Source organism: Cololabis saira, chromosome 2, assembly GCF_033807715.1.
Source record: "Cololabis saira isolate AMF1-May2022 chromosome 2, fColSai1.1, whole genome shotgun sequence".
Classification (NCBI taxonomy): Eukaryota; Metazoa; Chordata; class Actinopteri; order Beloniformes; family Belonidae; genus Cololabis; species Cololabis saira.
The window spans coordinates 21,201,952-21,229,913 of NC_084588.1; the positions used below are offsets into that span (position 1 = coordinate 21,201,952).

General features: G+C 39.8%; 1 protein-coding gene across 1 annotated transcript; it reads right to left on the minus strand.

Moving 5' to 3' along the window:
* On the minus strand, nucleotides 1-27,561 carry tnfaip8l3 (tumor necrosis factor, alpha-induced protein 8-like 3). The gene is made up of 2 exons (XM_061709626.1): nucleotides 27,249-27,561; nucleotides 1-1,156 (listed from the first exon to the last, which is right to left on the minus strand). Exons 1-2 carry the CDS (start codon nucleotides 27,292-27,294, stop codon nucleotides 594-596), a joined length of 609 nt encoding a protein of 202 aa, XP_061565610.1. The 5' UTR covers nucleotides 27,295-27,561; the 3' UTR covers nucleotides 1-593.
* Between the last annotated feature and the right edge of the window lie 401 nt (nucleotides 27,562-27,962).

Below are 27,962 nucleotides of genomic sequence, written 5' to 3' on the forward strand. Positions count from 1 at the left end.
TGATTTAAAGAAAACTTTAATAAAAGACAAGCATTACACCCTTGGTTGAAGATTGACACAAACACCTTGACATAGTAGGTCTTATGTACAAACACTTCACAAAACTATTCAAGCAAATCTCATACAAATACATGTTTCTGTGCAGACATACACATAAACCCAAATGCAAACACACATGCCCCAAAAAAAAACAAAATACATGAAAACAGATTACGACATCCAATTATCTTCCACATCCAAACATCCTATTGTATGTTTTTTTGGCCATCGGTACAGTATGCTTTTGCACACATAACATAAAGGGTATATAATGCAAACAATGTGAAACAGGGTGTCCTGGTGTGCGGTAATGATTCACTGAGTGGAAAGACAGTCCAAAAAAAAGTCCCTCATTGAACCACAGCAGCAGGATGTTACGTCAACGTCCATGGGAATGAATGAGGAAGAAACAGGAAGACGAGAGTAAGAAGATAGAGGATGTGGCTGTCAGGGGGGAGCAGGTGAAGAGGAAATAGACGGAGGCAGGAGACACTGGAACGAGTAGGAGCAAGAAAAGAAGGAGCTAAAAGGTCAAAATGGTGAAAAGCAAAATGTTAAAGCGTTCCTTCATCCAGCAGTTTGTTGATGCCATTGCAGATTTTCCTCAGAGAGAGTCTGTACTCCTCTCCGTCCCCGTACAGCTCGGCCAAGAACTCCCCATGGGCAAAATGGTTGAAAACGTGATCGATGCGTGCGTGTGAGCGAGCGGTCAGGTGCTGCTCGACCAGGGTGTGAAGCAGGTCCCTGCACTCCAGGAGGAGCTCTGACAGAATATTTCTGTCAAAGGTGTACTCCACCTCATAGAATGACACCGCCGTCATGGCCGCCTGGTTCATCTTCTTCTTGAAGCGCTCCACGGTGTCCAGCTCATCCGGGCTGAACTGGTGGTTGCGGTACAAGATGCCAATCTTCAGTGCAATCTTGATGACATCCTTGATGATCTTATGGGCCTCCTTCTTGCTCTTGGTGAACTCCCGGCTCACCCTGTAGAGCTCGTCCAGGATCTCACTGCTGATGTCATCCGTCAGCATGTTGGCCACCACCATGGTCGCCATCTTACTCAGGATCTTCTTCTGGGCCTGCAGCGCCAGAGAACGAGAGTTAAAACTCTCCTGTCCTGAAGGAAAAGAAAAAAATAGGAGTTTAGCTTTAAAAGTCAGAAAATATCCTGCAAGATACATTAAAGGGGACCTATTATGAAAAACAGGGTTTCTCTTGCTTTAACATATATAAAGTGGTCTCCCCTCAGCCTGCCAACTCAGAGAAGGAGGAAAGCAACAAAATTCTGCAGTGTCTGTACAGCCGCCCGGATGAGCCGTCCAGTCTGATGTGGATCTACGAGCCGCTCAGATTCTGCTCACGTCGTTACGTAACGACGGGAGCGATTAACATAGGTTAGCCTCCGATGCGTGAAACCACGGCCACAATTAACTCCGCCGGCCGGAGCTTCCGCCATTTTTTCGTAGCGGTGTATCATGTCATTCAGGCAGCCAATCAGCACAGAGCCTCATTATCATAGCCCCGCCCACTCAGAATCCCACATAGATAATGAGGTTAGAGAATGGGAAGATAAAGACATGGCTCAGAGGCTGAATTTCTAATTTATTTAGCAAAAAAAATCAAAAGCTTGTTTTTAAGACATTCAAGGCCTGTTTAAAATAGGGATTAGATGCCATAATAGGTCCCCTTTAAAGTAGCGTTTCCCTGCCCTGGTCCTCATGACCCACTCTCCTGCATGTTTCAGATGTTTCCCTGCTTCAATAGCTCTCATTCAGATGAGTAAATACCCACATCAGCCACATCAAGGTCTTGACAAGTCTATTAATGACCCATCAATTTAATGCAACTATGAGGGAGCTGGGAAACATTTAAAACATGCAATGCAGGGGATCTCATGGACCGGGACTGAAAAACACTCCTTCAAAGTAACAGGACACCAAAAGGGCATAAGTTGTGATATTTAAAAATATCATCACAAAATGACTCTGTTTCCGTTAGGTCACTTTATGCAACATGTTGAGTTTTTTTTCTCCTCTCACACTAAGTCTTTTTCAAGAATCCTGGCTACCCAGGCAAGCAGCCCCTGGAACATGGGCCGACCACATCTGGATGATTTCTGGGAGGTCATTGTCCCTGATTCCAAGGAGGAACAGTGGATTTTAAATCTTAGGACGAATTACACAAGATGAGTCATCTGAGGCTAAATATTTATTGTGCTTAAGAATATTTCTCATGCAAGTGTAAAAACTATTTTCGTTTTAGTTTTTCCAAAACTGATGCATTTCGATTAGCTGTATTTTCTATTCCTTATCCTAATCCTTGCCCTTTCAAGAGTAATAATTGCACTGAAGTAGCAATTTCCAATTTTTGTGCATCTGCACCTGTTGCATGGTACTGGGTGAAAGTTGATAAAAGGTAAAGGTTTTCTGAATTTCTTATGAATTTAAACTTTGTGTGACGGTTTAAAAATGTGTGTCACCTGAAGGAAGTGTTGCTTTTCAATAAACCTTTTTCTGATAAATACTCAGACATCTCTGTGCCTGTTTGTGTTATGCACATTAACCGCCTCCCTTATTATTTAGCATATTTGATTGTAAAAGCAGAATTCCATCTGGACAAACAGACTCTTGCACCCACAGCAAAATAAACACATGCATCCTTCATTTCTCAACAACCTAAAAACATTTCCTTTTTTAGTTGCACTTCTTTTTTAGCACACACTTTTTTCTAAGTATATTTCTGTATAATGACTTCAAGGCCCTGTCATATGTCTTGGTTGCATTCTTTTTTTATACACAATTTTGAGTTGTTTAAAAGCAAAAATTGGAAATTGTTTTTCAGTAAACATAACAAAACAACACTGAGACAATTTTTTTCTTGGATTGTCCCATTTTTGGCACAAATGAAGGCAATAACTAACCAGTTTCAGGATATTGTTAGATAAACAACTTTTTTTTAGCACCATATGGTGATATAAATGAAACCTGTGATTGCTGAAGAGTCTACGACACGAGGCACAGCCACAGTCTACATCAGGGCGGCGCCTCCCAGGATCTGACTGTGGTTTAGCACGCTGGCTAAGAACGCTCTGGTTAACATCAAACATCTGTAATCTGATAAAGAAAAAAACTCTTTACAAACTGTCTCTCTACAAGTACAAAATAATCACCGTTTTATGTTGGGTCCCAGGACAATCACAATCTATCATGTGGTGAACATGAAAGGCTCCCTGTGTCCTTATACAACAATAACAGTAGCCTGACATGTGTCTGTCTGAATGTGACGAGTGGCCGGGTGTTAGGAGGGAGGGTGCTGTGCCTCCCAGCTTCATATTACACGCTAGATAACTCCTATTATGATTTAAGGCAAGGAATGAGGCTTCACTTTTCCCTTCTGCTCCCTGGGTATATTGTCAGCTTCCTCCTCCTCCTCCTCCTCCTCCTCCTTTCCTCCTCCTCCTCCTCCTCCTCTTCCTCCTCCTCCTCCTCCTCCACATGCTCGTCCAAAGAAACACAGAGGTAGAAGATACTAGACATGGGTATCACAACCTGGTAGGCTTAGAACAAAACAATAGTGAGTTCAAAAATTCAAAAAGGAACACCTGACTGTCTTGTCACTATAATTTTATTAAATCGGACAGATTTGACTATTTAGAATTCACAGCATCATTACATTGTAGTTGTTTGTTATTTAAATGCACTAATAAACAAAAGAGGATGAATGCTAGACCCCAACTGGGAGAAAACTAATCCATGGCATTTCACATGAATGTGGAGAAGTGACATTTCATGAGTTGATCTGAAGCTAACTGACATTTCATGCAATATAATTAGTCAATCATGACATTTAACTGCAAATACGGCAGATTTGTTTGTTTAAAGTCTTTTAACTAATACATAGAATCTTATCCACTTGATACAGTTTCATGAGGGGTGGGGGGCATTACTGGATGTTCTATAAAAGTGTGCTCAGACAGAAGAAGGGGATCACACATGCAGAGGTAGCTTGTGTTATATAACTCCTGCCATGTTCATTTTTCTGAATGTAATGCGAGTGTGGAGTGAATACACATACAAAAACAGAACATCATATTTTTATCTGCAAACCCAAAGGTCAGAGGACAGGACAGCAACAACAACAAACACGAAGGCACTGATCTAGGTATACCTGAAATGGGAAAACAAATAGATAAAATGACAGCAATGATAGTAAATAGATAAGGAGATTAAAGAAAGCACAGGGAAGAATGGAACCCATTAAGGAGGGTTCCCCACCTCTCTAGGCCTATACCACTATTTTAACTGCCCAAGATCACCCAAGCTAAGCTCCAAGCTATAGGCATTTATCAAAAAAGACAATTTAAAACAAAATCTTAACCCTGACTGAAACTGGAAATTTTGTTTCACAAGAGAGAAGCCTGATAACCATCACTCCTCCTCTCATTCCACTTAATAAAGCTGTTGGAACCTAAAGGCTCTGGATTTATGAAGCCTTTATATGATGGGGATTGGTTAATAAGAGTTTCATATGTAAGGAAATTGATTATTTATACTATTCTGGATTATTATACCAAATCAAGACCATGTACCCTGCAACAGGTTCCTTGCAACAGCACTGAACACCAAACAAATGCCATCGAGAGTAACTTTAGGGCCAAGTGGCATATTCCCAAGGTATTTAGGTCCAAAGACAACAGCTTCAGTCTAATCTGAAATTTGTGAAAATGAATTCAATGTCACACAAACCTTTATGTCTTTAAGACATGCGTTAGTCAAACTGTTTAGTTCTATCTAATTTTGTAGATATACTGGAGCATCATCTGCAAACAGGTTGGCTGATACTATTGCCTAATGGAAGCAAGTGAAAAGTTTTTGTACTGAACTTCATGAACCATAACATCTTAATTCACATTAACAAACTGGAATCTGTCAGTTTCATATGACTCAACCCAGACTAAAGCGGTTCCTATAATCCCGATAAACATGTCCAGGTTTCTGATACCAAATGCAATGATTGATCATATCAAACATTGCTGATGTAACTGCATGATATAACAATATAGACACAAGTCAATCATTTGAACCCAGGACAAGATTATTTGTAATTTAAACCAGTGCTGTTATATGCTATTAAATCCTGACTAAAACTCTGCATGCATCATTTCTGATGATTTATCATCATAATTTAGTTGAATTTGGGTATTTTTTAAAGAACTTTAAACATAAAGGGGGTGTTGGACTTAGACCTATATAGGTGGTTCAAATGTTTCTAAGGACAATTTTATTAACAGCAAACCTTAAAATCTAAGGTCCGTGTCCTGAGTGAAAACCACCTGGCTGGATGTATGGGCTCAAATTAATGCCATAAGTATTTTGTATCTGTAAATAAACTTTGTACTTTGTACATATTTTGTGCGTGTGCAAAAAATATTTGTACTTGCAAAAAATATTTGTACTTGCAAAACATATTTGTACTTCTAGATACAAAGCTAAAAACTTTTTACAAAGCTACAAAGTTTTTTTACAAAGCTACAAACTTTTTTACAAAGCTACAAACTTTTTTTTACAAAAGCTACAAACTTTTTTTCAAAAGCTACAAACTTTTTTTACAACTACGAGTTATGGCACTGTTTTGACGTGCCAAAACTAAAAAAAAATTCAAATAACCAAATTGAATTTTTTTTTAATTTGTTTTGTTGATAAAAAAAACATGTCTCTATTTTTGTGAGGGGGGCTATATATTGTTTTTCGGCACTACCTTGTTCTCTATAGCTGATATAACATGAATTACTCCTATGTGGGATCAATAAAGTTCTTATTTTTGCCATCTGAGAAAATTAAATATATTATATTTGGTGCCTAACTGTTTCCCAAGTATATTAGTGCGTGTGTGAATGAATAAATGAGACGTAAAACGTAAATCTCTTTGTAGAAAGGTGCTTTATGAAAATAAGCCCATTTACTTGTATTACTTTGCAGTCCAGTCTTGCCACATCCAATATGGCGGCGACGTCAGTAGGCGATGCAATGATCTGATTGGCTATCCAGAAACGCTTTGAAACCCGTGCCAAAGATATCTGATTGGCTCTTAGTTTTGGCACGTAAAACAGTGCCATAACTCGTAGTTGTAAAAAAAGTTTGTAGCTTTTGAAAAAAAGTTTGTAGCTTTTGTAAAAAAACTTTGTAGCTTTGTAAAAAAAACTTTGTAGCTTTGTAAAAAGTTTTTAGCTTTGTATCTAGAAGTACAAATATGTTTTGCAAGTACAAATATGTTTTGCAATTACAAATATTTTTTTCACACGCACAAAATATTTTTACAAGTACAAATATTTTTTGCAAGTACAAATATTTTTTGCACACGCACAAAATATTTCTACAAGTACAAAGTTTATTTACAGATACAAAATACTAATTTGAGATAACTTTAGAGTTTGAAGAAAGCTGTTGCAGTGGGATCAGATGATATTGTTCTTGTCTATTAATGACAAATAATAAGTCCTCTTATTATGTATTAAACATCTTTGGGAAGAGCTTTTTTTTGTGTTATTGGACAATCTTTCTCGATAAAGTAAGATTTTTCAAATTTATTGTAATGCCATTCCTTTGCAGCTTCTCTTTGATTTAAACTTGACAGGTGTAAGTCAAAACAAGTAGCCAGCCTCTTCTACTCTACAATTTTTTCTTGTTCTTTTTCTTTTTTTAAGCATTGAGCCTGAGGCACTGTCAACTAGATAATCCACTTGTGTAGGAGTTAAATTTAGGAAGCTGTCTTCTGTTGTCTTCACACATGAGTGAATAAATTATAAGTGTTTATTTAAATCTAGTATTCTCTGATAGACATCACCTATTGTAATGAAATTTCCTATCGGATGCTGTGCTGTCATGTAATACACAGTAAATTCAAAAGTTATTAGAGGTTTGTCTAGCCTGTAGAGTGCTCTTGAGATATATGACATGAGGTGACAAAACGATAACATGCAAATAAGCATCCCCAATAGCAGCACATCAGTTTCCATGCTATTTGAATAGCAACAGCAGGATATGTAACTGGTTTTCATTAGGCAGATCTGTGCCTCTCATCAACAGGCTCTCTTTGTCACTGTCATTTCCTGTTTCTCTCAAGCAGCTCTTTGTCCAGAGAGCCTCTGATATTCAGAAACCCAACTGGATGGATTTCTGAAACCTTGGCACATGGATGAAGGTGACAGCTTGCTCCATAAAGCCGGCCTTGTCAGACCAATGGTAGTGGACACGATTTGCATTTGTATCGTTAAAATTTGTGTAACCACTAAAATAACTTTGTATTTTGTTTATTGAATGAACAAAATACAAAGTTATTGTAGCTGATATTGAATCATTTTTATTTTATTGTTCAGTGCAGAGCTGTAAGCAACTTAGTCTCACCAACACACAGCCTGTTTCTGAGGACTAACAGGGGTTATCCACTCACTTGCTTTTACTTCTTTCTCTAGTCTGTTTGTACATCCCAGAGGGATGAAGAATGTAAGCAAAAATGAGGGAGTGTTGGGGGGAAAACACAGCAGAGAGCAGACACGAGGAGCCTTTAGGTGTGAGTCAGAACGCTGGTAAAAAGAGGTGGGTGATTCAGAGTCTGGCCAGAGATATAAGCGCACAGAATAAGTGAGAGTAGGTGATTAGTGGTAGCGCTCATACAGATCCTAAAACGTCCAAGCTTTCTCACACACCATCTAGGCTGAGGTAGGCAGAGGCTGTGATGAATGACATGCATGAACCAGACTGTCAGAATGAGTTAAAGAAGAGTCCAAGCTGTCAGCAGAGAGAGGGCCAGAAAACTGTCTCTCCCCTTCCTTCTGCCTGCTCTTGCTCTTTCCATCCTACCTGCTTATGATTTTCTCTGCCTTACTTGTCCTCAAGTGTTACGTTTTCACAAAATGAAGTGGGCACTTTTTGTGGCGTGTGGGAATAGGTGATTGAAAACAAACCACCGATGCAGGGCCAGTTGCAGGCGCACTGGTCCATCAAAATGGTTACATAAGAGGGTTTTGGGAGTTGGTGAAGTTTACTTTTAACATCGGGATTAGTAAGGTGCTTGCTGCTCTCTGGCCATGGTTGTTGACCAGACAGTCTCTCTTTGTTCCGCCTGATGTTTTTAGAGGGCTGAGTCAACAGCTTCTGCTATGTTGCGTCAAAACATACATCCAGAGTGGAACATGGAGACCAGCCAAACCGTCCGCCCTGAAAAGGGACTGTGTAAAAAACATCCATCTGAACTGGTTTTCTTTATTATTATTATTATTATTATTATTATTATTATTATTATTATTATTATTATTATTATTATTATTATTATTATTATTATTATTATTATTATTATTATTATTATTATTATTATTATTATTATTATTATTGTTGTTGTTGTTATCATTAATTTTAATGTTTTTTTTTTGTTTTTTTGTTTTACTCAGAGACGTGTGAATGATACCATTAGCCGTTACAATGTTATTGCTAATAGCTTATAAAAATGTCATCCTTAGCTGAGTCTACCAAGCAATCATTCTCTTGCTTCAGTTGACATATGAAAAATTAGATATTAACAGATTGTGATTTTTAAAGTTTGAAACAAATGATCTATGATGTGTCTGTATTTATTTCTAAGAATGCTGCAACCATTCCTACGCTTTATGTTGAAAGTGGAGGAGACTGGAGCGATGAATTGAGCTGCAGGTGTCGTGCCGGTTGTAATAATCAGACTGAACATCTGCATGACTGGGCTTCTAGTCAGATGATGAATGAGCAGCTGACACTGAAAAATGAGGGAACTGTCTGGTCGCAAACTCATTCAAGAGTGCAGTGCTTTGCTTAATCCCATTGTACGCACCCCTTGACCTTAACAAAAATTGTCATTATTTTCTGAGATGTCAAGAGTCCAAACTGTGGTACTTCACTGTGTTTAGGATTGAGATGAAAGATAAGACCATCATTTGTAGAGTTTTTCTATTCTGTGAACTTTAGTTCTGTTGATTCTGACACTATGACAGCTTTCCTCATTTGTGTAAAATGATAATTGACCTACTATTTATGGACATTATCTGCTATGAACAGAGTGCAATCAGGTCTCATTTTAAATGATCTGTCTGTTCTAATGGGCAAAATTAAGATATCATCTAGATCGAAGGATGCAGTACCATCATCTTTTTTTAACTGTTGCTTTTTAACTTTTTCTTTCATCCAGCTATTATCAGTTATTCAGTAACTACAGGTTGTGTGTGACCCTATTTTATGCATCCCAGCACACAACCAATCCTAAAGAAGGCCACCATTTACTCTGCAGTGAAGAAGACTTAAAGGCATATATTTCAAAGCTCCTTGTTCAAAGATCCTGAGAAGGTACAGTAATGACCAAGCCGGTCGCTTCTGTGTTGGAAAGACCAAATATTTTGATTTTCTAACATGCTCTCCACTGAAACTAATCTTCTGATGGTTTCAGATGACATGTTCAAGTCAAATAATGCAGATCAATGCTGTGTGTTGGTGCTTCCTGATATTAGTTTTGCTTTTGATTCTATAGATCATACAGTCTTAATATATGCCCTGTATGACTGTGTAGGCATATCTGGTTCAACTGTAGACTGGTTTTCATCCTACCGCTCTGATAGAAGTTTTAATGTCTCTGTTATGTTTCTAACTCACCACCGCTCTCCAGCAGTGTCCCACAAGGCTCTGTTTTGGGGCTTGTTGTATTACATGTGCTGTTTTTACAATGCTTATGAATAGTTTTGATATTGCATATCATTTCTATGCTGATGCTATTTAATGGAATTTCTCATTTAGACCTCCTGACTTATACAAGCGATCATGTCTTCTTGATTGTCTTAACTATTAGACACTGTAGTTGTCGGATGTAGTTCCCTATAACTACATCCTGATATCACATAGGCTATTGTTAGTTCTCTGCACAATGTTGCATCCATCATCAAATTAAGCCACTGGGTTGCTTACTGCAGTGATCCACAAAAACCTTTTCTGGTGTATGTCTGGAAACAGACATACACCAGAAAAATGACCAAATCATGCTTCTTTCAACTTAGTACTATCAGAAAACAACAGTAAGCGGTATCCAATCTTTAGTTGTAAATGCTAATTCCCCCTTTCAACCCCCCATGCACTGAAACTATAATGTTTTACTCGTATTACTCAGCACATCTGTCCTAAATCACTGGAAGTTTATACTGCAGGAATTACTCACCCGGTCTTGCATCACACTGGTTCTCAAATCCCAATACTGGCTTTCTGTGACCTACACTTTAAATTACTCACTAATATACAATGTTTTGCATGGTCCCACCCCACCAGGTTTATTCCAGTTCCACTGCTCTGCAAACTCTCTGAAGTCAGACAACCTCAAGTTACTGTGTGTTCCAAAACACATGGCGACGGGGCATTCAAGGCCACTGCCCCTAGTCTGTGGAATGCATTACCCACAGCCATTAGGTTTGCTGGCTCTTTTAAAAACCTCCTAAAAATCCATCTTTTTTTTAATCAATTTAATTAGCAATGAATCTTTCTTTTTTGCAATGTGTTTTTTTTATCTTTTGTGTTTTATGTTTGAACTTCTGTTTTATGGTGATCCGTAAAAGTGATACATGCGTATCATAATGTGCACATTAAGATGTACCTGCCCTGTGAGGCACTCTGTCACTTTTTGGCTGTGAAAAGTGCTATACAAAGGAAATTTTCTCACTTACTTACAGACGAATGAGCCATTAGCAGGGACAGCAGTGCCGTTGAGCGCTTACTGGCTTTACTGAGTCAATGTTGGAGGCATTTATGAATGCTGCAGAACACACACACGTCTGGCTACGGCAGCAGTGTGAGCATATGAATACATGTTATTCAGTGTGTGTTATGTACTGTTAGGCCGCATGTCTTTACAGCAGAAAGAAACTACTCTTGGAAAGAAAATTATGTTGACTCAAACATCTATTGACATCAAAGGAAAGGATAATTATTTGCAGAGAAAGAGATGATCAAAGCTCTAGCTGGAATGAAAGCAGTGTAACAAAATGAGTCAAACAAAAGCTCTGTGCTGTGTAGGTCTTGATCTGTTACAATGGTTTATGTTCTGAACTGTTCAGGCCTTCTGCAGAGATGAAGATACTGATCATGCATGATATCTGAAGTATTGGCACGCACTTTCTATTTCCACTTTGCAAGATGTAATAAACAAGACATAGGCCTATGCCCCTTTCTCAAGTGAGCACGTTATCTTGTGAGGTATTAGTGACATTTATGTACCACTATTTGGTCAAAATACCACAGGGCAACAGAGCAAAAGCTCCCTTTTCAACCTTGTCTGCTTTAAAGACAGGGTTAGAAAAAGTGAACCACCCCCACTCCACTCTACTCCACTTCAACCGCCCCCCCAATCCCCTCAACCCACATGAACCCTCTTTAAAAATAGGTCTAAAGTCTCCAAGGTCAACCTGGTTTTCGGTAAAAATGGAGAATAGAACAATTTGACTCTGGTCTGGCTCTGTGATGTCACAGTACCCTTCAAATCTGAGTAGCACAAAGTAGAAAATGCTTTTGTGATTACATGTCGCCTTTAAAATTCTATCAACCCCGGCATTAACATTTTTAATGATTTAATTTGAAATAAAAGTATGTTTTGTCAGTTCTAGATTCATAAAACACAATTTAATATTGTAAAAATATAGGATCCCAAGCTTGTACTGCATGCCTCACAATGATTTGGTGCACCGTCTGCCACCCACAGGCTGAATGCAGCTTAAGGAGCATTGTTTTAAGTCCTTCAGAGGTGACTGAGCGCCGATAAGTGGCTACTTTTGAAAGGTTACAATGAAACAACACATGGGACATGTGTCTCTCTGTCCATTCCTTTTGTGCTCCTCATTCTCACTAGTTTCAGACCAAAACCTTCGGCACCCACCCAAAGGAAGTTTTCAGCTCATGTGGTTTCTTTATGAACTCAAGTGGTTGCATTATGAACAATGGGGCACAATTGTTCTCCATTGCTCTTGTAGTTTGTTGTGCTCGTCTGCCCCCTCTTTTTCCTCCTCTGTACATGTTGGCAGGCCAGAGCTTCCAGAGCTGCATGCTGACCTGCAGTCAAACCATCTGACCATCCCAGTGCTTGCTTCCAGCTGTCTGTATAGACCTCTCTGTTGGATATCTGCCCACATTCTGATCTGCAGTCCCACCCTCTGACCACCTCAGTGTCTGCTGTCTACATCTGTTTATGCAGTCTTCTCTGTAATACACCAACTAACCATGTATCAGTCATATGTACATAGAACTCCTGGTTCTCCTTGCTCACGGATAGTTAATACTAATTGTACCTTTGACAATATATCTGTGTCTCTCCTCTTTCTCTTCTTCATTTTCTTTTTCTTGTCTCCCTTTCCCTGTTCTGCCCGACTGGTCTTCAGCAGGAGGGCGCCCCCCTTATGAGCCAGGTCCTGTTCAAGGTTTCTTCCCTTCTAAAGGGGAGTTAAGGAGGTTTATCTCCCACCAGGGGAGTTTTTACCTGCCATTGTTTATGTCATAATTACTCGGGGGTCATGTTCTGGGTCTCTGGAAAGTGCCAAGAGACAACTTGTGATGTAATAGATGCTATATAAATAAAACAAATTTAAAAATGTAATTGAATTATTTACCAAGAATTGGTTCCTCAAAACCACTGCAAAGTGTCTGTTTCTTGATCATTAAATTGGATCTCATCCTGAAAAAGGAACTATGTAAAATCTGGACCTTGTCTGGATGAATAAATCACCCATCAGCTGTCTAATACTGGAGAGTCAAATGTTATTGTACTTCAGAAATATTTCACCAAAATTTGCTGTTGAAAACACTTCCACTATCTACACGTGTTACTGATGAATCAGTTTACATTTGAATCCATCATGATTCCCCAAGTACTTTCTAGTGATAATGAGTCTGTACTGGACTGCAGCCTCAACTTCCTCGAATTCAACACGGTGCAACCCGAGTGCACTAAATGTCTTCTTACACAGAAAATGAGTGGGATGGAATTAACATATCCTTTTGACACAAATCATAATCCTTACTTATTCATTTAATTCAACCTTAATTTAAAAAAAGAATATCTAATTAACAAAAAAACTTATCGAGGACACTCTCTCACCAAAATAGTCTTCAGACAATAAAATGATTTACACACCCACAATCAGACTGTTTAAGAGGATCTTTGTTCCCACAACATGAGTAATGTAATCACACACATACAGTACATATAAAGCAACACATTACTTCATAACTGCCTCCCTCGATTTAGTTGTTAATGGCAACATGTTTGTGTTCAGTAAGAAAAACCAGGTCACACTATCAGCACAAGTGAGGGTTTATTTTTTCTTTTTATGTTCAGATACACACAACTCCATAATAACACACACCACTTTGTGCTTACGCAGCAGATACAGGTGTTTACACACCCTCTGGTGGGTTGGATATCTGCATATGTGGTGGTTTAAAAAAAAAAGGTGAATGGAAAGGAAAATAGACATCTATTTCACTATACTGTCAGCTGCTCGGCACTTCCTCATGTTGTTAGTTCAAACATCTAAACAGTGAAAGTTGCTGACTAATCAGCGATTCAGAGGGATACACGGGCATGCTTTGGTGGGTAACAAACAAAAAAGCTGTTTGCATGTGGAGTACTTCCTTGAGGCAAACTTCTAACCATCACAAACATTCCCAGGTTGCATTTTCTTTCCATATGCAACCAATTTACCATTTACAGGCAGAACTGCTCTGTAAAAGCATGCCTTTCTGAAATTAGTGGTTTTCAGGTCACTTTTCTTTGCACCCTGTAAAAGTATAACACACCTTTTCTCAAATTCACTTCTGGCCTCAGGCATGCTGCAAAGTCAACCTGTAAGCATTCACACACAAGAAAAAGTCCAGTGATGGCACTAGAGAGAGTATAAGCACAGTGTATCAATACATTAAAAGCATGAAAACTGTAGTAAATATGCTCTTCAGACATAAAATGTGAACAATGATAACTGCCTGACTTCCCTTTCTTTGCTTCAACGTTTTTGTTTGCTTTTGCTCTCCGCTAAGGGGTTGCAGCAAATCCTTTCCGACAAGACTTGAGGAGAACAATTGAGTGGGTAATTCAGCACTAGTAAAAGGGGTTTTAATAGCCTGCCGGAGTAGTCCTAGCCATGGATGTGAGGCCAGAGGACCTGGGAGCAGCTCAGAAAAGCTGCACTGTGCCAACTGGTGCCTCAACCAGAGTGGGCAGAGAGAGATCATTCATTCTGGTACATCAGTCTCAAGGTTGCTGACTTGTTGAATAGTTTAACTCACTAGTAAACACAGTGCTTTAAGTGACATCTCAATGCCAGCCTTCATACGTGAGGAAAAAGCTGAAGAAGTATACTCAAGCAAGGGAAAGAGTTTTTGTAATTTCAAGTCTCGCCTCCTCTCACTGTGGAGTTGCGAGGGCTCCATACAGGCGTATTTTTGACTCCCACAACGCGACTCATGATGACTCAGACATACCGCCTCTGCACACTCAGTCTGCTGTAATGCATGTGTGCATTTGTTTCTTGATGAAAGTATGTGGAAATGATAAAGCCTGAACAAGATATGATATCTGTTACGAGACACAGATTGGAGTGCAGTACAGTGCAGCCCAATGATGTGCATTATTCATGACAAGTCAAATCTGAGTGTGTGCCAGTTTCCAAAGGGCAGTCTGACTTTGAAAGAGATCATTCACCGTGCCATTAACAGCTGCTCAGGATGTAGAGGAGCATTCAGACCTTTATGGTTAATAAATAACTGCTTTAAATACCTTAATGAGTTTAATTTGTGTGAAAAGGGGTCCCAGAGTTTAAAGATCTTTATTTTCTATAGAGGTGGATCCCTTGCAAAATATTCACTGATGTTACAAAAGCAGGAATTACATGCTGGTATTTCTCCTCCCAGATTCCTGAGGTTTGCTAACTGCTAACATTTTAGAGGAGGGAAAAAGACGAAGCAATTATTTACCCCCCTGTTTCCTTTTTTGTTATTTTGTTTTGCAGGTGCTACTTACATCTGCATGAAGCTATTTTTATTTGTGGATGGTATAAGCTACAAAGATTTCAGCACCGTGACAAAAATAACCAACACAGTATTTTAACAATAAGAAACAAGAATGAACATCTCAGTAACCAAAACAGCAACAAACAAGCAGAGGTTTGTAAAAATAATCAGGTGACTGCTCCGGTATACACTGTATGTTGTCTGATTTATGATTTAAAATAAAGACAGGAATCTTTCCATATATATGATTTGATTCTACTTAATTTAGTAAATTCTATTTAATTTAGTAAAACATCCTGTTTTACTAAAGAGATACGCACTTTGTCAACACACATATAAATAAAGGTTAAGAGTAAACGGCCACTTAAGAAGCCTGACCCTGTGGGTTGCTTTATAATGCTCTTTCAGTCAAAGAACTGATTTATATTCAACCTGATACATCTGCTGGGTGTGTACTGCATGCAGATCTATTATTATCTGCATGTGTTATAGCAAATATGCACTGACATCTTTATATAGTCTGCAAAATTTGAGAGGTGGAGAGTTTGTAAGCCTTTACGAAAACATTTCACCCTGCAACAAGTTGACCACTTGAACACATTTTTAAAGTTTAACGAGTCACTGTCAAATCTTCTTAAAGCTGTCATATATTACATTAAATAGTAATACAAATGTATCCTCAGGTCACTGAAAACTCAAGGTTACATATAGAGTGCGTGCAATAGGCAAAAGCACAAATTTACTTCTAAAAACAAATCATACTTGCAAATTACCAGAAATTATTGCCCTGACATCACAGAGCTTTCTTTAGATATTACTTTTGTAACTGTAATTGAAGTGGCAGAACCTACAGCCACTGCCAAACTGGAAACCATGAATTGGAGGCATACTTAAGGGTTGTAAAATATGATTTTTGAGATTTAGGAAAATACATTTAGTGCTTGATGTAAATGTATATTTTAGGACAACTGAGATCATGCTAGCTGTCTGGTGCAGATAAAACAGCAGAGAATCTTGACTATTTAATGTCACATAAGGTTTTAACATTGGGTTAAACTCTAACCCTTAGCCAATCTGCCGACAGGGCAATTGGCCTACAGTGTCTTTATGAGCTGTTGTGGCATCATGTACTGACAGAACAGCTTTCAGGCATAGAGGACGGATTCTAAAAGTGACTTGACCTCAGCTGTACGGATAAACACAATTCATTGCAAGGATATTCCTTTATTTGGGTGTTTTAATGATGACCGTGTAGAGAGTGGTCATGAGTCCCAAATTTTCATTAGGTGCTCAGTTGAGTTAAGATCAGGCAACACCTGATAATAATAATATTTCTCATCGTTTTCATTTGAATCAAGTCAATCATTGACTTTTTGTGACCTGATTGATCCTGGATGAAGTGACTTCCACTGGGCAAAAGGTATGTCATCATTGAATAAAGTGAGCAAAAAAAAAAAGTGTAATAAGGCCAATATAGTGGTCACGTCTGCAGATTTTTCTTTTAATTTGTCATTTATCTGTAACTGCAACAGTGAAGAAGCTTTCCATGCTGAGAAATATGTCTTGAAAGATGTTTTTCCTTCCAGTACTGCAGGTTCCTATCAGTTTTTCCTGTGTGGCCACTTCCTCCCTACGAGCCCGCAAAAACCCCTTTAACAAAGTTCATTTTCTCAGACCGTTCGTTGCACTCCCGACCACTTCAGTTCTTGTTTTCTGCTTGAGGCCAATGCTGGCCTGTGTTCATGCAGGGCTATTTAAGATCAACTGTCATGTTACTGTGCTCGGTATAAAGTTCTCTAGTTTTTCATTTAATGGAAACAGAAAGATGAAGGGACACTGGAACCACTGGAACCATTGTAGCTGCTACTACTACGTAGACATCTGACAAACCTCTCTCAAACCTAACACATGACAAGATATATTAGGCACATGGCTGAACACCCAACGCCTCTAGTTACTTCTCAGTGACAAAGACCAAGAGCAGAAATGAACAGATTTCCCTCAAGTGCTTTTTGATTGGTTAAATTTCTGGAGACTTGCAAATGACTAATGATCACTTACAACTCCTTTTGCTATTCAGACACACATTTTCTAAAGATCATCATGTTATCAGTGGTACTTTGTAAATGGCCTCAACATCTCATATCTTTTTATACCAGTTCAAGCCAGAGTGATCAACAGCTGTAGGTCTCTGTTTAGTAAAACCTATGCTCATTGTCTGCTGTTGTGTAGGATAATGTCACATTTCAGTCACCCACCATCTATATACGCAATAATTGTTTCTGTGTATGTCCGTGTTAACAGGAGCTGATGTTGGAAGTACAGCAAAATGCAGATTGAGTGAGTAAATGTCAGCAGCCAAGAAACAGAAAAAGCTGTGAAATGTTGTGATAAAACAAACACATTCGTTCCATAGCTGAAATGGAAAAGCAAACTTCATCCACTAATTTATGGCTGGCCAATGTTCCCTCGCAAGCATAAACAACACATTGCTTTGGATATATCTTGGAAATAAATGCAAATGCTTAGCAATAAGTGCTAATTCTGTATAAGCAGATCCACGGAGATGGAAAACACACTTGATCTTTGCTGCACAAGCACAGCAAAGTAAGTAAATAAAATGGATTTATTATTCTAAAAAATGCTAAAGCTCTTGATACTGTGGATGCACTCTGGCTGAAGAATATACACACAATGATATTACAGCCTCTACGATGTTGTAGAAAGCCCATGTTTGAAAAAAAAAAAAAATCTCCAAAAGGAATTTTTTCTACGCTCTTTGAAAACCAGGTATTTCTTAGACAGCATAACTACCTTTTGGGGGCTTCTAGTGATGTGTAAGTTGGTAATTCATCATAATTGGAATGTCAATAGGTTAGAAAACACAGAAAGGCCTAATAAAACCCATGTTAAAAATAATATCTAAGACTTTGTCAAAAATAGTTTACTTTGAATCATTGAATTGCATAAAGGATGAAGACTACATTAAGGTGTGTGAATTAAAAAGCATTGATCTGCCTTAATGGAGCTGTAATGGAGAGATCTGTCACAAGGCTATGATCAAGACAGTGTTTGAACTCTAAGTGTGTCTCTCCAGAGACGAGTTTAAATGTCTACTCTGTGATGACAGTCTGGGGAAGTGCACTTTGGAGTCTCTCGGAATCAGGAGGGACACAAGAACAGATTGCCTTTGGCTACTGCACAGCTTTCCTTTAATGCTCCATCCCTCAGCTTATTCTTTATTTTTCTTTGTCTCTTTTTTCTGATGGCCATATCCTTACAGAGCTAAGGCGGAAGCAGGAAGTAACAGGCAACGTCTGACTGATTTATATGCCTCTATCATCTATAGCATGACACATTAAGGAGAATAAGGGGACTGAAAGATATAGCAGCGATTTGACCTCCATGACTCTTTTATTGCTCCACTCTTTCGTCCCAACTTATTATGAAGCCCAGAGGAGCCGGTGGCTAATTGAGGATGAGAAGTGGTATCCAGGACATCCTGCTAAGACACATTGTGGACATCAGGGCCCTGTGAGAATGCTACTCTTTGACCTATCCGCTGTAATACTAATGTTTTCCCCAGCTGTGTGTTTTTTTCTCTCCATGTGTACTATTGTTTAGCTATCATAAAGAACCAGGCCACAGTTAGCTGGTTAGCTTGGCATGGGAACTGGCTGGAGGCTGTCTCTCTTCCCTGCCTCTCTCCTCTGGGAGCTTCTCTGGAAAACTACTCCAGTTATGTGGGTGTTGGTTGAGGCCAAAACATGCTGAACATTTCTGCACGAACAAATGACAAATTTGCTTCTGTGCACTGATAATTCCTACAGCACCGTCTTTGCTCTTTCTTTTTCTTTTCTTTATCTACGGGAACCACTGCTGGTTGTCTGGACGACAATGATTAGGAACCACCACAACTGAAAACACAAAGGCAGGAGTCAAACTATAGCAAAGAAAAAGAGAGCGAAAAATATGAAACATCAAAAAAAAATTGAAATGCAGTTGAACAAAGAATCCAGACACTGAGTCCCAAGTAATAATTTGATTCAAAAAAATAGCGAAATATATGCTTTGTATGTGTGTGTGTGTGTGTGTGTGTGTGTGTGTGTGTGTGTGTGTGTGTGTGTGTGTGTGTGTGTGTGTGTGTGTGTGTGTGTGTGTGTGTGTGTGTGTGTGTGTGTGTGTGTGTGAGTTGTAATGACAGACTGAGAGACTGAGGCCTAATAAAATGCAGAGGAGGATAATATATTTGGACTCTCCTTACTTTTGGCCTGAACCCCATGGCTCTCAAGGGGCTTCCATGATCTACGGTAATTCCAGGTTTCATTAATGGCTCAAGCTCGGTGACACAAACCTCTTTCCAAATGCTCTACCTTCCCTATTAAAATATCTCTGTGTCCCTGTTTCATTTTGTGCATTCATGTGTTTGTCTTCTGCTTCTGCGACAGGATGAACCACAAGATGTCTTTTTTTAAACATTTTCCATCTGAAAATTTGCAGAAAGAAAGACAGTGAGAGAAAGAGGGAAGCCTCGTGGAAACTAGCTGTAAGCACATTTTCATTTCACACCTTTCACTCAAGACACAAAAGAGAAAGAGAACAGTTCTGAGAGAATTTCTGAATTGGCAAAGAAAATAAAAATATTCATATGCTGTTCAAACCAAAGATGCATCACTTACAGGAGCTTGGAAGAGTGATAAAGAGATTGAGGTTTAAAGAAAGAGAGAGAGACAGGATCAGATGCCCACTTTTATATTGTCTATATCTTGTCAACATCCTCTCAAGCTCAGACGTGGATCCAAACAACACCAAAAACACTTTCACATCATCCACAGCTGCATTAAGAACAGGCCATGTTGTCTTTCTCTGTCTCTTCCTCTATGTTCATTTCCCACCACATCTACAAGACTGAGTGGCAAGGAAGTGAGTGTTTTCCGGCCCTTGGTGAGTTGCTCCTCTCAAGGGCCTCGGCCAAGTCTCAGCACGCTGTGGCATCATTTTACAAAGAGACACACACGTGCACGTAAAGACAAGCACACACTCAATGGCTTGTGTGCACCATCGTCCAGACCTCGCCAGCTTTTCCCAGAACTTTGGCCTCCTGGTTTGTTTACTAGTTCATCTACTTTAACTGGGTTTACGTAAAAACGGGGCTCTGAGAACCCTCAAATCACTTCTCAAGTAGTTCAACACGTCACGTCAGCGTGCATGAAAAATGACAAACCCCAATTTCAAAAAAAGCAGAGACGGTGTTACAGAAACAGAATAAGAAATGAATTAGGCAACCCTTTGGGAACTAGTTCAAGCAAACAATCTTGTGCAGTTTATTTTTGTATTTTTATTCCTCTGATTGGTTCCTTCCAATTAATCCATCTCGTGCATTGATCTTAGTGAGGAACAGGAGGTACATGGCTCTCACATTCTCTCAGAAGTCTCTCACACACCTAGCCCACTGCTGCTCTGAAAATCCCCTCCACATGTAGGAACTGATTCTATCGATCAGTGACTAGGTTCAGCTCATCACTTCTAATGCCTCTGCATCAGACCAATAAATGGAATTGATTAGAGCCCAGATGCCAAAAACCCAAATATGTTTTATCATTAATGAACCTTTTTTAAGTTTCTGTTGCATTAGTTGATGGACTCAATTCCCATATGTCAATAGTTTATTCACAAAAGAACGGATATGTATGAAATGTTAAGACATTTTAACATTTCATGAGAAACATTAAATCATGTTGAATTTAATGACAACAACATGTCTCTTATATGCAGAGATTATTTTCAGATTATCTCAATCTTTGATTATATTAAGAACAGCAGAATATTTTGCAATTTCAGCCAGACAACTGACGCAGCAAAGTTTTGAAACACTTTAATTGTAAAACATCCTTGGCTTTGGTGTTTAGCTAGTTGAAGCATCTGTACACAGAATGCAGGGGTGTAGGACTAACCCTCCTTGGAATTGGCATCCACAGGTGGAAGCCAGAGTGGTGGGATTTACATTAGAAGAGTAAGAGCGAGCTTGTTAGATGAGACATCTGAAGACAACTTAGAACACATGCTTATTGTTCCTTATATAGATCAAAGAGCAAATGGAGTAATTGGAACAAACCATTTAGGGGGGTAAATGTGAGCAGGCGCCCCAATGCAGAGATATCCTTGCTGAAATGACTCCCGGCGGTCATTTTATTCTGTGCAATTCTACACTGAGAACATTTATTCACAATTTGTAAGCACAGTTTTATTGCAAATTGTTGAATTTCTGGCTCTCTTTACCTTAGAGAGTCTCTGCCCCTCTGGGGGCTCTTTTTATTCTCCATCATGCCATTGACTTGTTGACAATTAATGTATTTAGTAGCAAGATGATCCTTCACTGGTTCTTTTTTAGTGTGAACCTTTCAGCCTTTTGTTGCCCATTTCCCAATTTTCTTTCTTTTCTTTTCGACTTGTTGCCACCATCAAATTCAAAATCAGGCAATATTTCTTATTAAATGGTGAAATGTCTTACTTTTCATATTTAATTTGTTTTTCTATGTTTCATTCTAACTAAAATGTAAGTTTATGATGAGTGAAAGTCGTATTCTGATTTTAATTGCATTTCACACGTCGTCTCCCCTTTTTGGGGTTCGGGTTTTTGGGACTTTGGCTAACTCAGAATGATCCAGATGTTTCTAGTAGCAGACATTTCATCATTTTATATAAACAGATTAAATAAATCCCTAAAGGGAAAATGCTATCAAGTTACAAATGTTAGGGAGGCAAAAGTTAATCAGGAGGTGAGGCGAGGCTTCGACTGTCTGCGTCTAAATTAAAAAGATGCTCTTGCTTTGATTGGAGTGATAAAATTGGATATATGAGTTTTGGCCTTGAAGGCTCCTACTCTGCATGACACAGCGTGGTGTAAAGCCTTCTGCTCTCTTGGCATGCCAACCCACCACTAACTAATGACCAGGAAATAACTGTGGTTCACACATTCTCGTAAAAAAAAAGCACACGCACACACATGCAAACACGTTTGTTGAGTAGTTCCTGACTCTCAGGGACTGCATTCCTTCACTTGACTTCTTTCACATGGCTCAGCCTAATGATTCCAAGAGTTAATGTAAATCCTGGCCGCTGAGGGTGCAATTTCAGTCTCTCACTGTGGCCATTATTGCCAATAAAATGTCCCAAACTTCATCTCTGAAGCATTTCAGTTTGACATTCTGCTGAACCAACTGTTGCAAAATATTTTTCTTAAAGGGATTATTCAATTTTTTTCCTACCACAGCCCAAAAATGCTGTAATCAGCAAAGTTTGGGTTCAGCTGTGCCAGAATGAAGTGTGAAAAATAGTGGATAGTCTCCCACTCGGTCGTGTTTCTGATATATAGAAATACATGCTGCCAGTGTTAAAAAATGAAAATGTGTAGCTTGATGCCATCAGCTTATATGCCATCTGAAGGCTTATTAGGCCTGTAGGACAAATCCAGATGGCAGTGGTTTTCCACAAGCACGTCAGAGTTATCACTGGCACAGATGGAGAAATCTTTTTCGAACCATGAAGCTGAAATCAAAAACTAAACGTTGAGAAAATCGTCCCCAACCGCTTCTGTCAATGATTGTGCACTAAACCAGACTCGAGACAAAAATAAGGTGACACATGTGCACAAGATTTACAAACCAGGCATCTGTGCAAACTCAGTGCTCCGCTGACACCAGTCCAGCTTTCCATTAATACACCCTTCACCCGCTCAAAGAGCTGGCCTCTCACATCAGGCGCCACTACTGACTGTTTGCTTTGCTTCAAATGGCTCTCCGCTGAAACCACAGCTTTACCCTCCCTCTGAATGTGTGCCTATGAGGCCTTTGACTTGAATGCCAGTCAAAGTGCCTCCATGATCTAATTCCATGTTTCAGTGACGGCTGAGCCGTGGGGAGACGATTCTGTCTCCAAATGTCCCTATGAAATGCCACCACATCATTGTATCAGTGCACACGTGCATGCATGTGCACACAAGGGGAAATGCCCTCACTCACCGACAGTGACCTGCAGGAGCTATAGGATTTGTCCTTTACTACAGCTATAGGAAAACCCGCTTAGTCCTGCGTCGTCTTTTCCACTTACAGCTTCACTCGTTTCTTTCTTTTTTCTTAAAAAAAAAAAAAATATATACTCAGATCATGTTACATTTTTCCAGAACAAACTCTTGGTGTTTTCAGGATGTGTGTGTGTGTGTGTGTGTGTGTGTGTGTGTGTGTGTGTGTGTGTGTGTGTGTGTGTGTGTGTGTGTGTGTGTGTGTGTGTGTGTGTGTGTGTGTGTGTGTGTGTGTGTGTGTGTGTGTGTGTGGCTGGTTTAACTGCAGTCTCCATCTGTGGGCCAGATTAAAGGCAGAAGGGGAAGAAAAGGAATCAGGGATGCATGTATTAGGGGAGCACAAGACCAGATGAATGGGCAAGGAGAGTATAAGTGTGGGCTAGCTGTCAGTATATGCTGCTAGTTACAGTGGAGCAGGCCTGGCTCACGCTGCCTGTCTCTCATGTGTAAAGTATGTGGCCAGACTGCCAATAGGGCAATCATGAAACAGAAGCCCTCCTTTGATAGGAGGAGCACCAACAGCCGTCAAACCCGTATGGCTTACACATCTGCTATTACAACAGCCAATGAGCTTCTCTCTTCAACAAGTCTACTTTTCCCAGAAAAACGGATGAAATTTTTTTTTCTAGAAGTAATTCCACAGATAGATGATTGGGGTTTGGTGTTGACAGTTGCATCATCATGTGAATCAGACAAAAGTCCTCCATGGATTGATTTTTCACCTTCCCCTAACATAAAGCCAGATTCATTTAAAAACCAAAGAACGGTTTCTAGAACTAGAAACCTGAGAACTGGGGGCACTGAAATGTAATTTGCCTCCTCGCGGGCTCCAGACCTGCAGGAGATCGAGTGTTTTGACTGCCAACTTCAATTTGACTCATAAGGTGTGGTTATTTCCTCTGGAAATGAAAAGAAAAGAAAAACACAATGAACAGAACTGTTTCTTTTCCATCATGAAGATTTGTTCTTCGTTTCGAGTCCCAAGTCTTTTCGTCTACTTTGTTTGTGACACATTTGCTGCCACCACTTCCTCCCACCCGTCCTGAAAGCTTCAGCTTCAAGTGCAGACTTTCATCACAAATTACATCACAAGTAGGCTATATATCATCTTGGTTCGCTGCACAATTGAACAAAAGTGAGGAGTGTTGCCACGCCGAACTTGAAACCCACAGACCGGTTCTTTGCAGTTTGCAGGTTTGCAGTCTGTGCGAGTGTAACACAGTAAAAAGACCGTTTCACTACCAAAGACTGAAAATATCATAAAATTGACAAAATTTGACCCACCAACTGCTATTAGTCATTGCCCATATCTGCCAGATTTTAGTGAATCCTTTCAAATGTTGTACGGTAAAATGACTTTGGTTCCTGCACACTGAGTATGAAAAGGTTTTTCTGGCTGGGAGCTGAAGGGAGGTGGCCTTAAAAGAGGATCTGTCTGCCATCATATTCATTTTCCTACAAGTTTTCCTAGTCATTGGATATATATTTGCCCAACATAATGGATGTGCAGCTTAGCTGAGAGGCAGAAATGCGTGTAAAGAGCCAAAAACATGAACCTCCTGGAGTCTGAGCTTATTATTGCAATGAACATTTATTTAGCAGATTCCCGGTATTTCCATGCCGACTCGGAATAAATATTTCATTTTACATTTGACATCTTCATCAAACTCTGAGGCATATCCATCCATCCATCCATTATCTATACCTGCTTTATCCTTCTGCAGGGTCATGGGTGTCTGCTGCCTATCCCAGCTCATCACCAGTCTATCACAGGCCTCATATTTGTATGATATTTGAGCCACCGTGGCCTCGTCTAGTCTCCCTGGTCAGTTCCTAATGTCCAGGCAGCTGTGGATTTACTTACATGTAAATTTCATGTTGTATGTTTTGCCTACCTTTTCTTGCCTAGCAAAACAACCAAATGCAAATAAGATATCACACCATTATTTATTGTTTTGATAAACACACATGTAAATAAACCAGTTCCTCTTCCTGGTATCAACAATGTTATCAGTCAGCAACAACGTTCTGATGAACCTCCACAAAACCACCCGAAATAATCTACTTTGTTTTTGCATCAGAAACAACTTCATTACTTTCACGTCAAGTTAGCTCAGTCTATGGCTGAAAAACTAAACTCAGGCATGTGCTCTGGGCTTAGCATTATTTATTGTGGAAAATAATAAAGGGAGCATGATTAATTGCTCACAAGCACAACTCTGAGGGTGAAACAAAGGCAGCACAAACATAAAGATGTCAGACACACTTTCTAGCAATTGTTATGAATAGCTCAAGGCCAGTGGAGAAGGCTGGAGAGTCAGATCCACCTAAAAGTAAATACCTGAGTTTTATATTGAACATCACTGGTGCTCTGGACACATCAAGTGGGGGTCAACCACACATCGTCATATGAGGCCATTTTTATAGAGCTGTTTCCAAAATACCTGTTCTCAGGTTTCATTAGGGCATTAACTATCAGATTTTGTGTTTTTTGTTCACTGACAGTGTATTAAGCAGTATTGACTGCCACCCAGCTACAAATCATGACACATTGTGAGCATGAGTCAGGCTTTCAGTGCCTCTCGACTTGGAAAAATAACCTGCCATTTGTGCTCTATTTAACAACATTGTTTTACAACAGCAAAGAAAGTTTAAGACTTTTCCCTCCCATGTGGGAAGGGAAAAGTCTTGTTGCATTTATGGAAGCTTTAATAACCAGACTTTATGTGGAAAAAAATTACAATTGTTTCCACCGTTAATTTTATTGCCAAGTGTCAAAACAACAGAAACCGTTGCTTCACATCAACAAATTAGGTTTTCTGAAGTTGACTGGATAATTCACACCAGAGTTCTGGTTTGGTATCTATGATCTAAGTCCACAAATGATCCAGAAATATTCTTGCCGATTATGATAGTGAAGCCTTCCTTCTAATAAGGTTCCGCTCCCTTTGCAAATTTACCGACAGACACACAGACAATGGTCCAGATGGACAGACAGATGGTTCATCTGAGCATACTTAATATCAACAGCGCCACATTACCTTGTAAATCATCAACGGAGCCACAACATCATCAGCATTATTAAACAATAAATGACCCATTGGTGCTCATAGATGCTCCTTGAATCTCTTCCTATTGGATGGAATTTCATGAAAAACCACAGCTGTCAGGTTGATCTGAGTGCACGAAAATGGTAAGAGGAAAGTTTCACTTCCCGATGTCAAAGAGTTCAGCATTTCATTGTGCTGTGCTGAAAACCTCTGAGAAGAAACTGAGTTGTAATCCTTGAAATCAAACACATCTTCACAATCTCTTGCATTGAATTTTTCAACAGAAGCATTGCTCAGACAACCATCCGCATGCGTGGAACGCTGCTCTGTGTAGAAATAATAACTCTAAGGAGTGATTTTCTCTCCGTACACAGGATTAATGTGTAACTCTGATCATTGCAATAAACGGTTGCCCCCTGTGCTCTGACACAGTAAACTCTGCCTACGTTCAAAGAAATTACGGATCTAAGCATGTTCTTTTTCTTTTTTGCTCTCTGACTGTGGGATGTATCATGGAGGAGAAGAAAACCTCAGTGTTCAGGGAGTCTGTGCTCTCTCTGTTGCTGGATGTGTTGATGTGCCGGCTGGCTCCACGTGTTGGAGCTTGCCTGTTCCTGGTGGCGACTGAGCCGGCTTTCGTCCACACTCAGTGAGGCCCTGCCAGTCGCCGGTGTCACAGTATGCATACATCAGAGCTCGCAGCTTTATGCGAAAACTAAATCTTAAGTTGCCACATAAAGTGTGAGATACTTACAGTACAATTGAAAATAATTTTGTTTAAGAGGTTTCTTATCAATTCAAAAGGTGAATTAGAGAAAAGCATGATATGGAGTTGATGAGCTACAGAGAACATTTATATGTTGAAGGTCTGAACTGATTAAAAACAGAAAAGAGCCCAGAAGCAGGGAGAACAGACTCAACAAGCCCTCAGATAAACTGATACATTGAAGCTTAAAATATAACGTCTAGTTGGCACAACTAGAAACTGCTGCCGTGGCTCCCTGTGATGATGTCCAGGTTTACCTGCAGAGATGTCTCCGTCACTTTGCTCTCCAGAGTCTGAATCCATCTTCTCCTTCAGGACACTCGAAGACAGAAGACTCCTCTCCGTTCTTGTGACTCTTCTTCTTCAGGAGTCTTCAGATGTCTCAACCCAGGGGAAAAATGTGAAATAAAAATGCAACTTCTTGCGTTGTTCTTCCCTTGTAAGCCGAACTTCCCCTCCCAGCATGGATCTCTGCAGTAGTCAGAGGAATGCTGCTGATCTGATTCGTTGAGCTGCCGTCTTGCTTTTTGAGCTCTTGACTCCCTCAGTGTTCCCCCTTTACTTCTCTCTCTCATGTATGCTCCCTCTGATGCTCCCTCCCCTAGATCGCTCTCAGTCCGTCCCCTTCTCCATTTCTCCCTCCCTTTTCCCTGCCACTCTGCACCTCTACCTCCTCCTCCTCCTCCTCCTCCTCCTCCTCCTCCTCCTCCTCCTCCTCCTCCTCCTCTTCCTCTCATTTGGTTCTGTCACATTCAGCTTCTCCTCACTCCCTCCACTCAAACTCTTTCTTTACCTCTCTCTGTATGCTGTGAGGGCTGTCTCTTCCTCTTTCTCTCTTCCTCTCTCCCCCCCTCTCAGTCTCTGGGTAAGAGTGTTGCCTGTGTTTAGCAGAGCAATGGGAAAGTCTTATTCATACAGACTTAAAATCCATCTCTAGCAGTTAAAATCCCATAACCACTTGTTACTGGTTG

Excerpts from the sequence above, each read along its gene's own strand:
- tnfaip8l3 (XM_061709626.1), bottom strand. The coding sequence starts at position 27,294 with ATGGATTCAGACTCTGGAGAGCAAAGTGACGGAGACATCTCTGCAG. Across the intron at positions 1,157-27,248 it reads TGACGGAGACATCTCTGCAG|GACAGGAGAGTTTTAACTCT; the intron begins GTAAACCTGGAC and ends CTTTTCCTTCAG.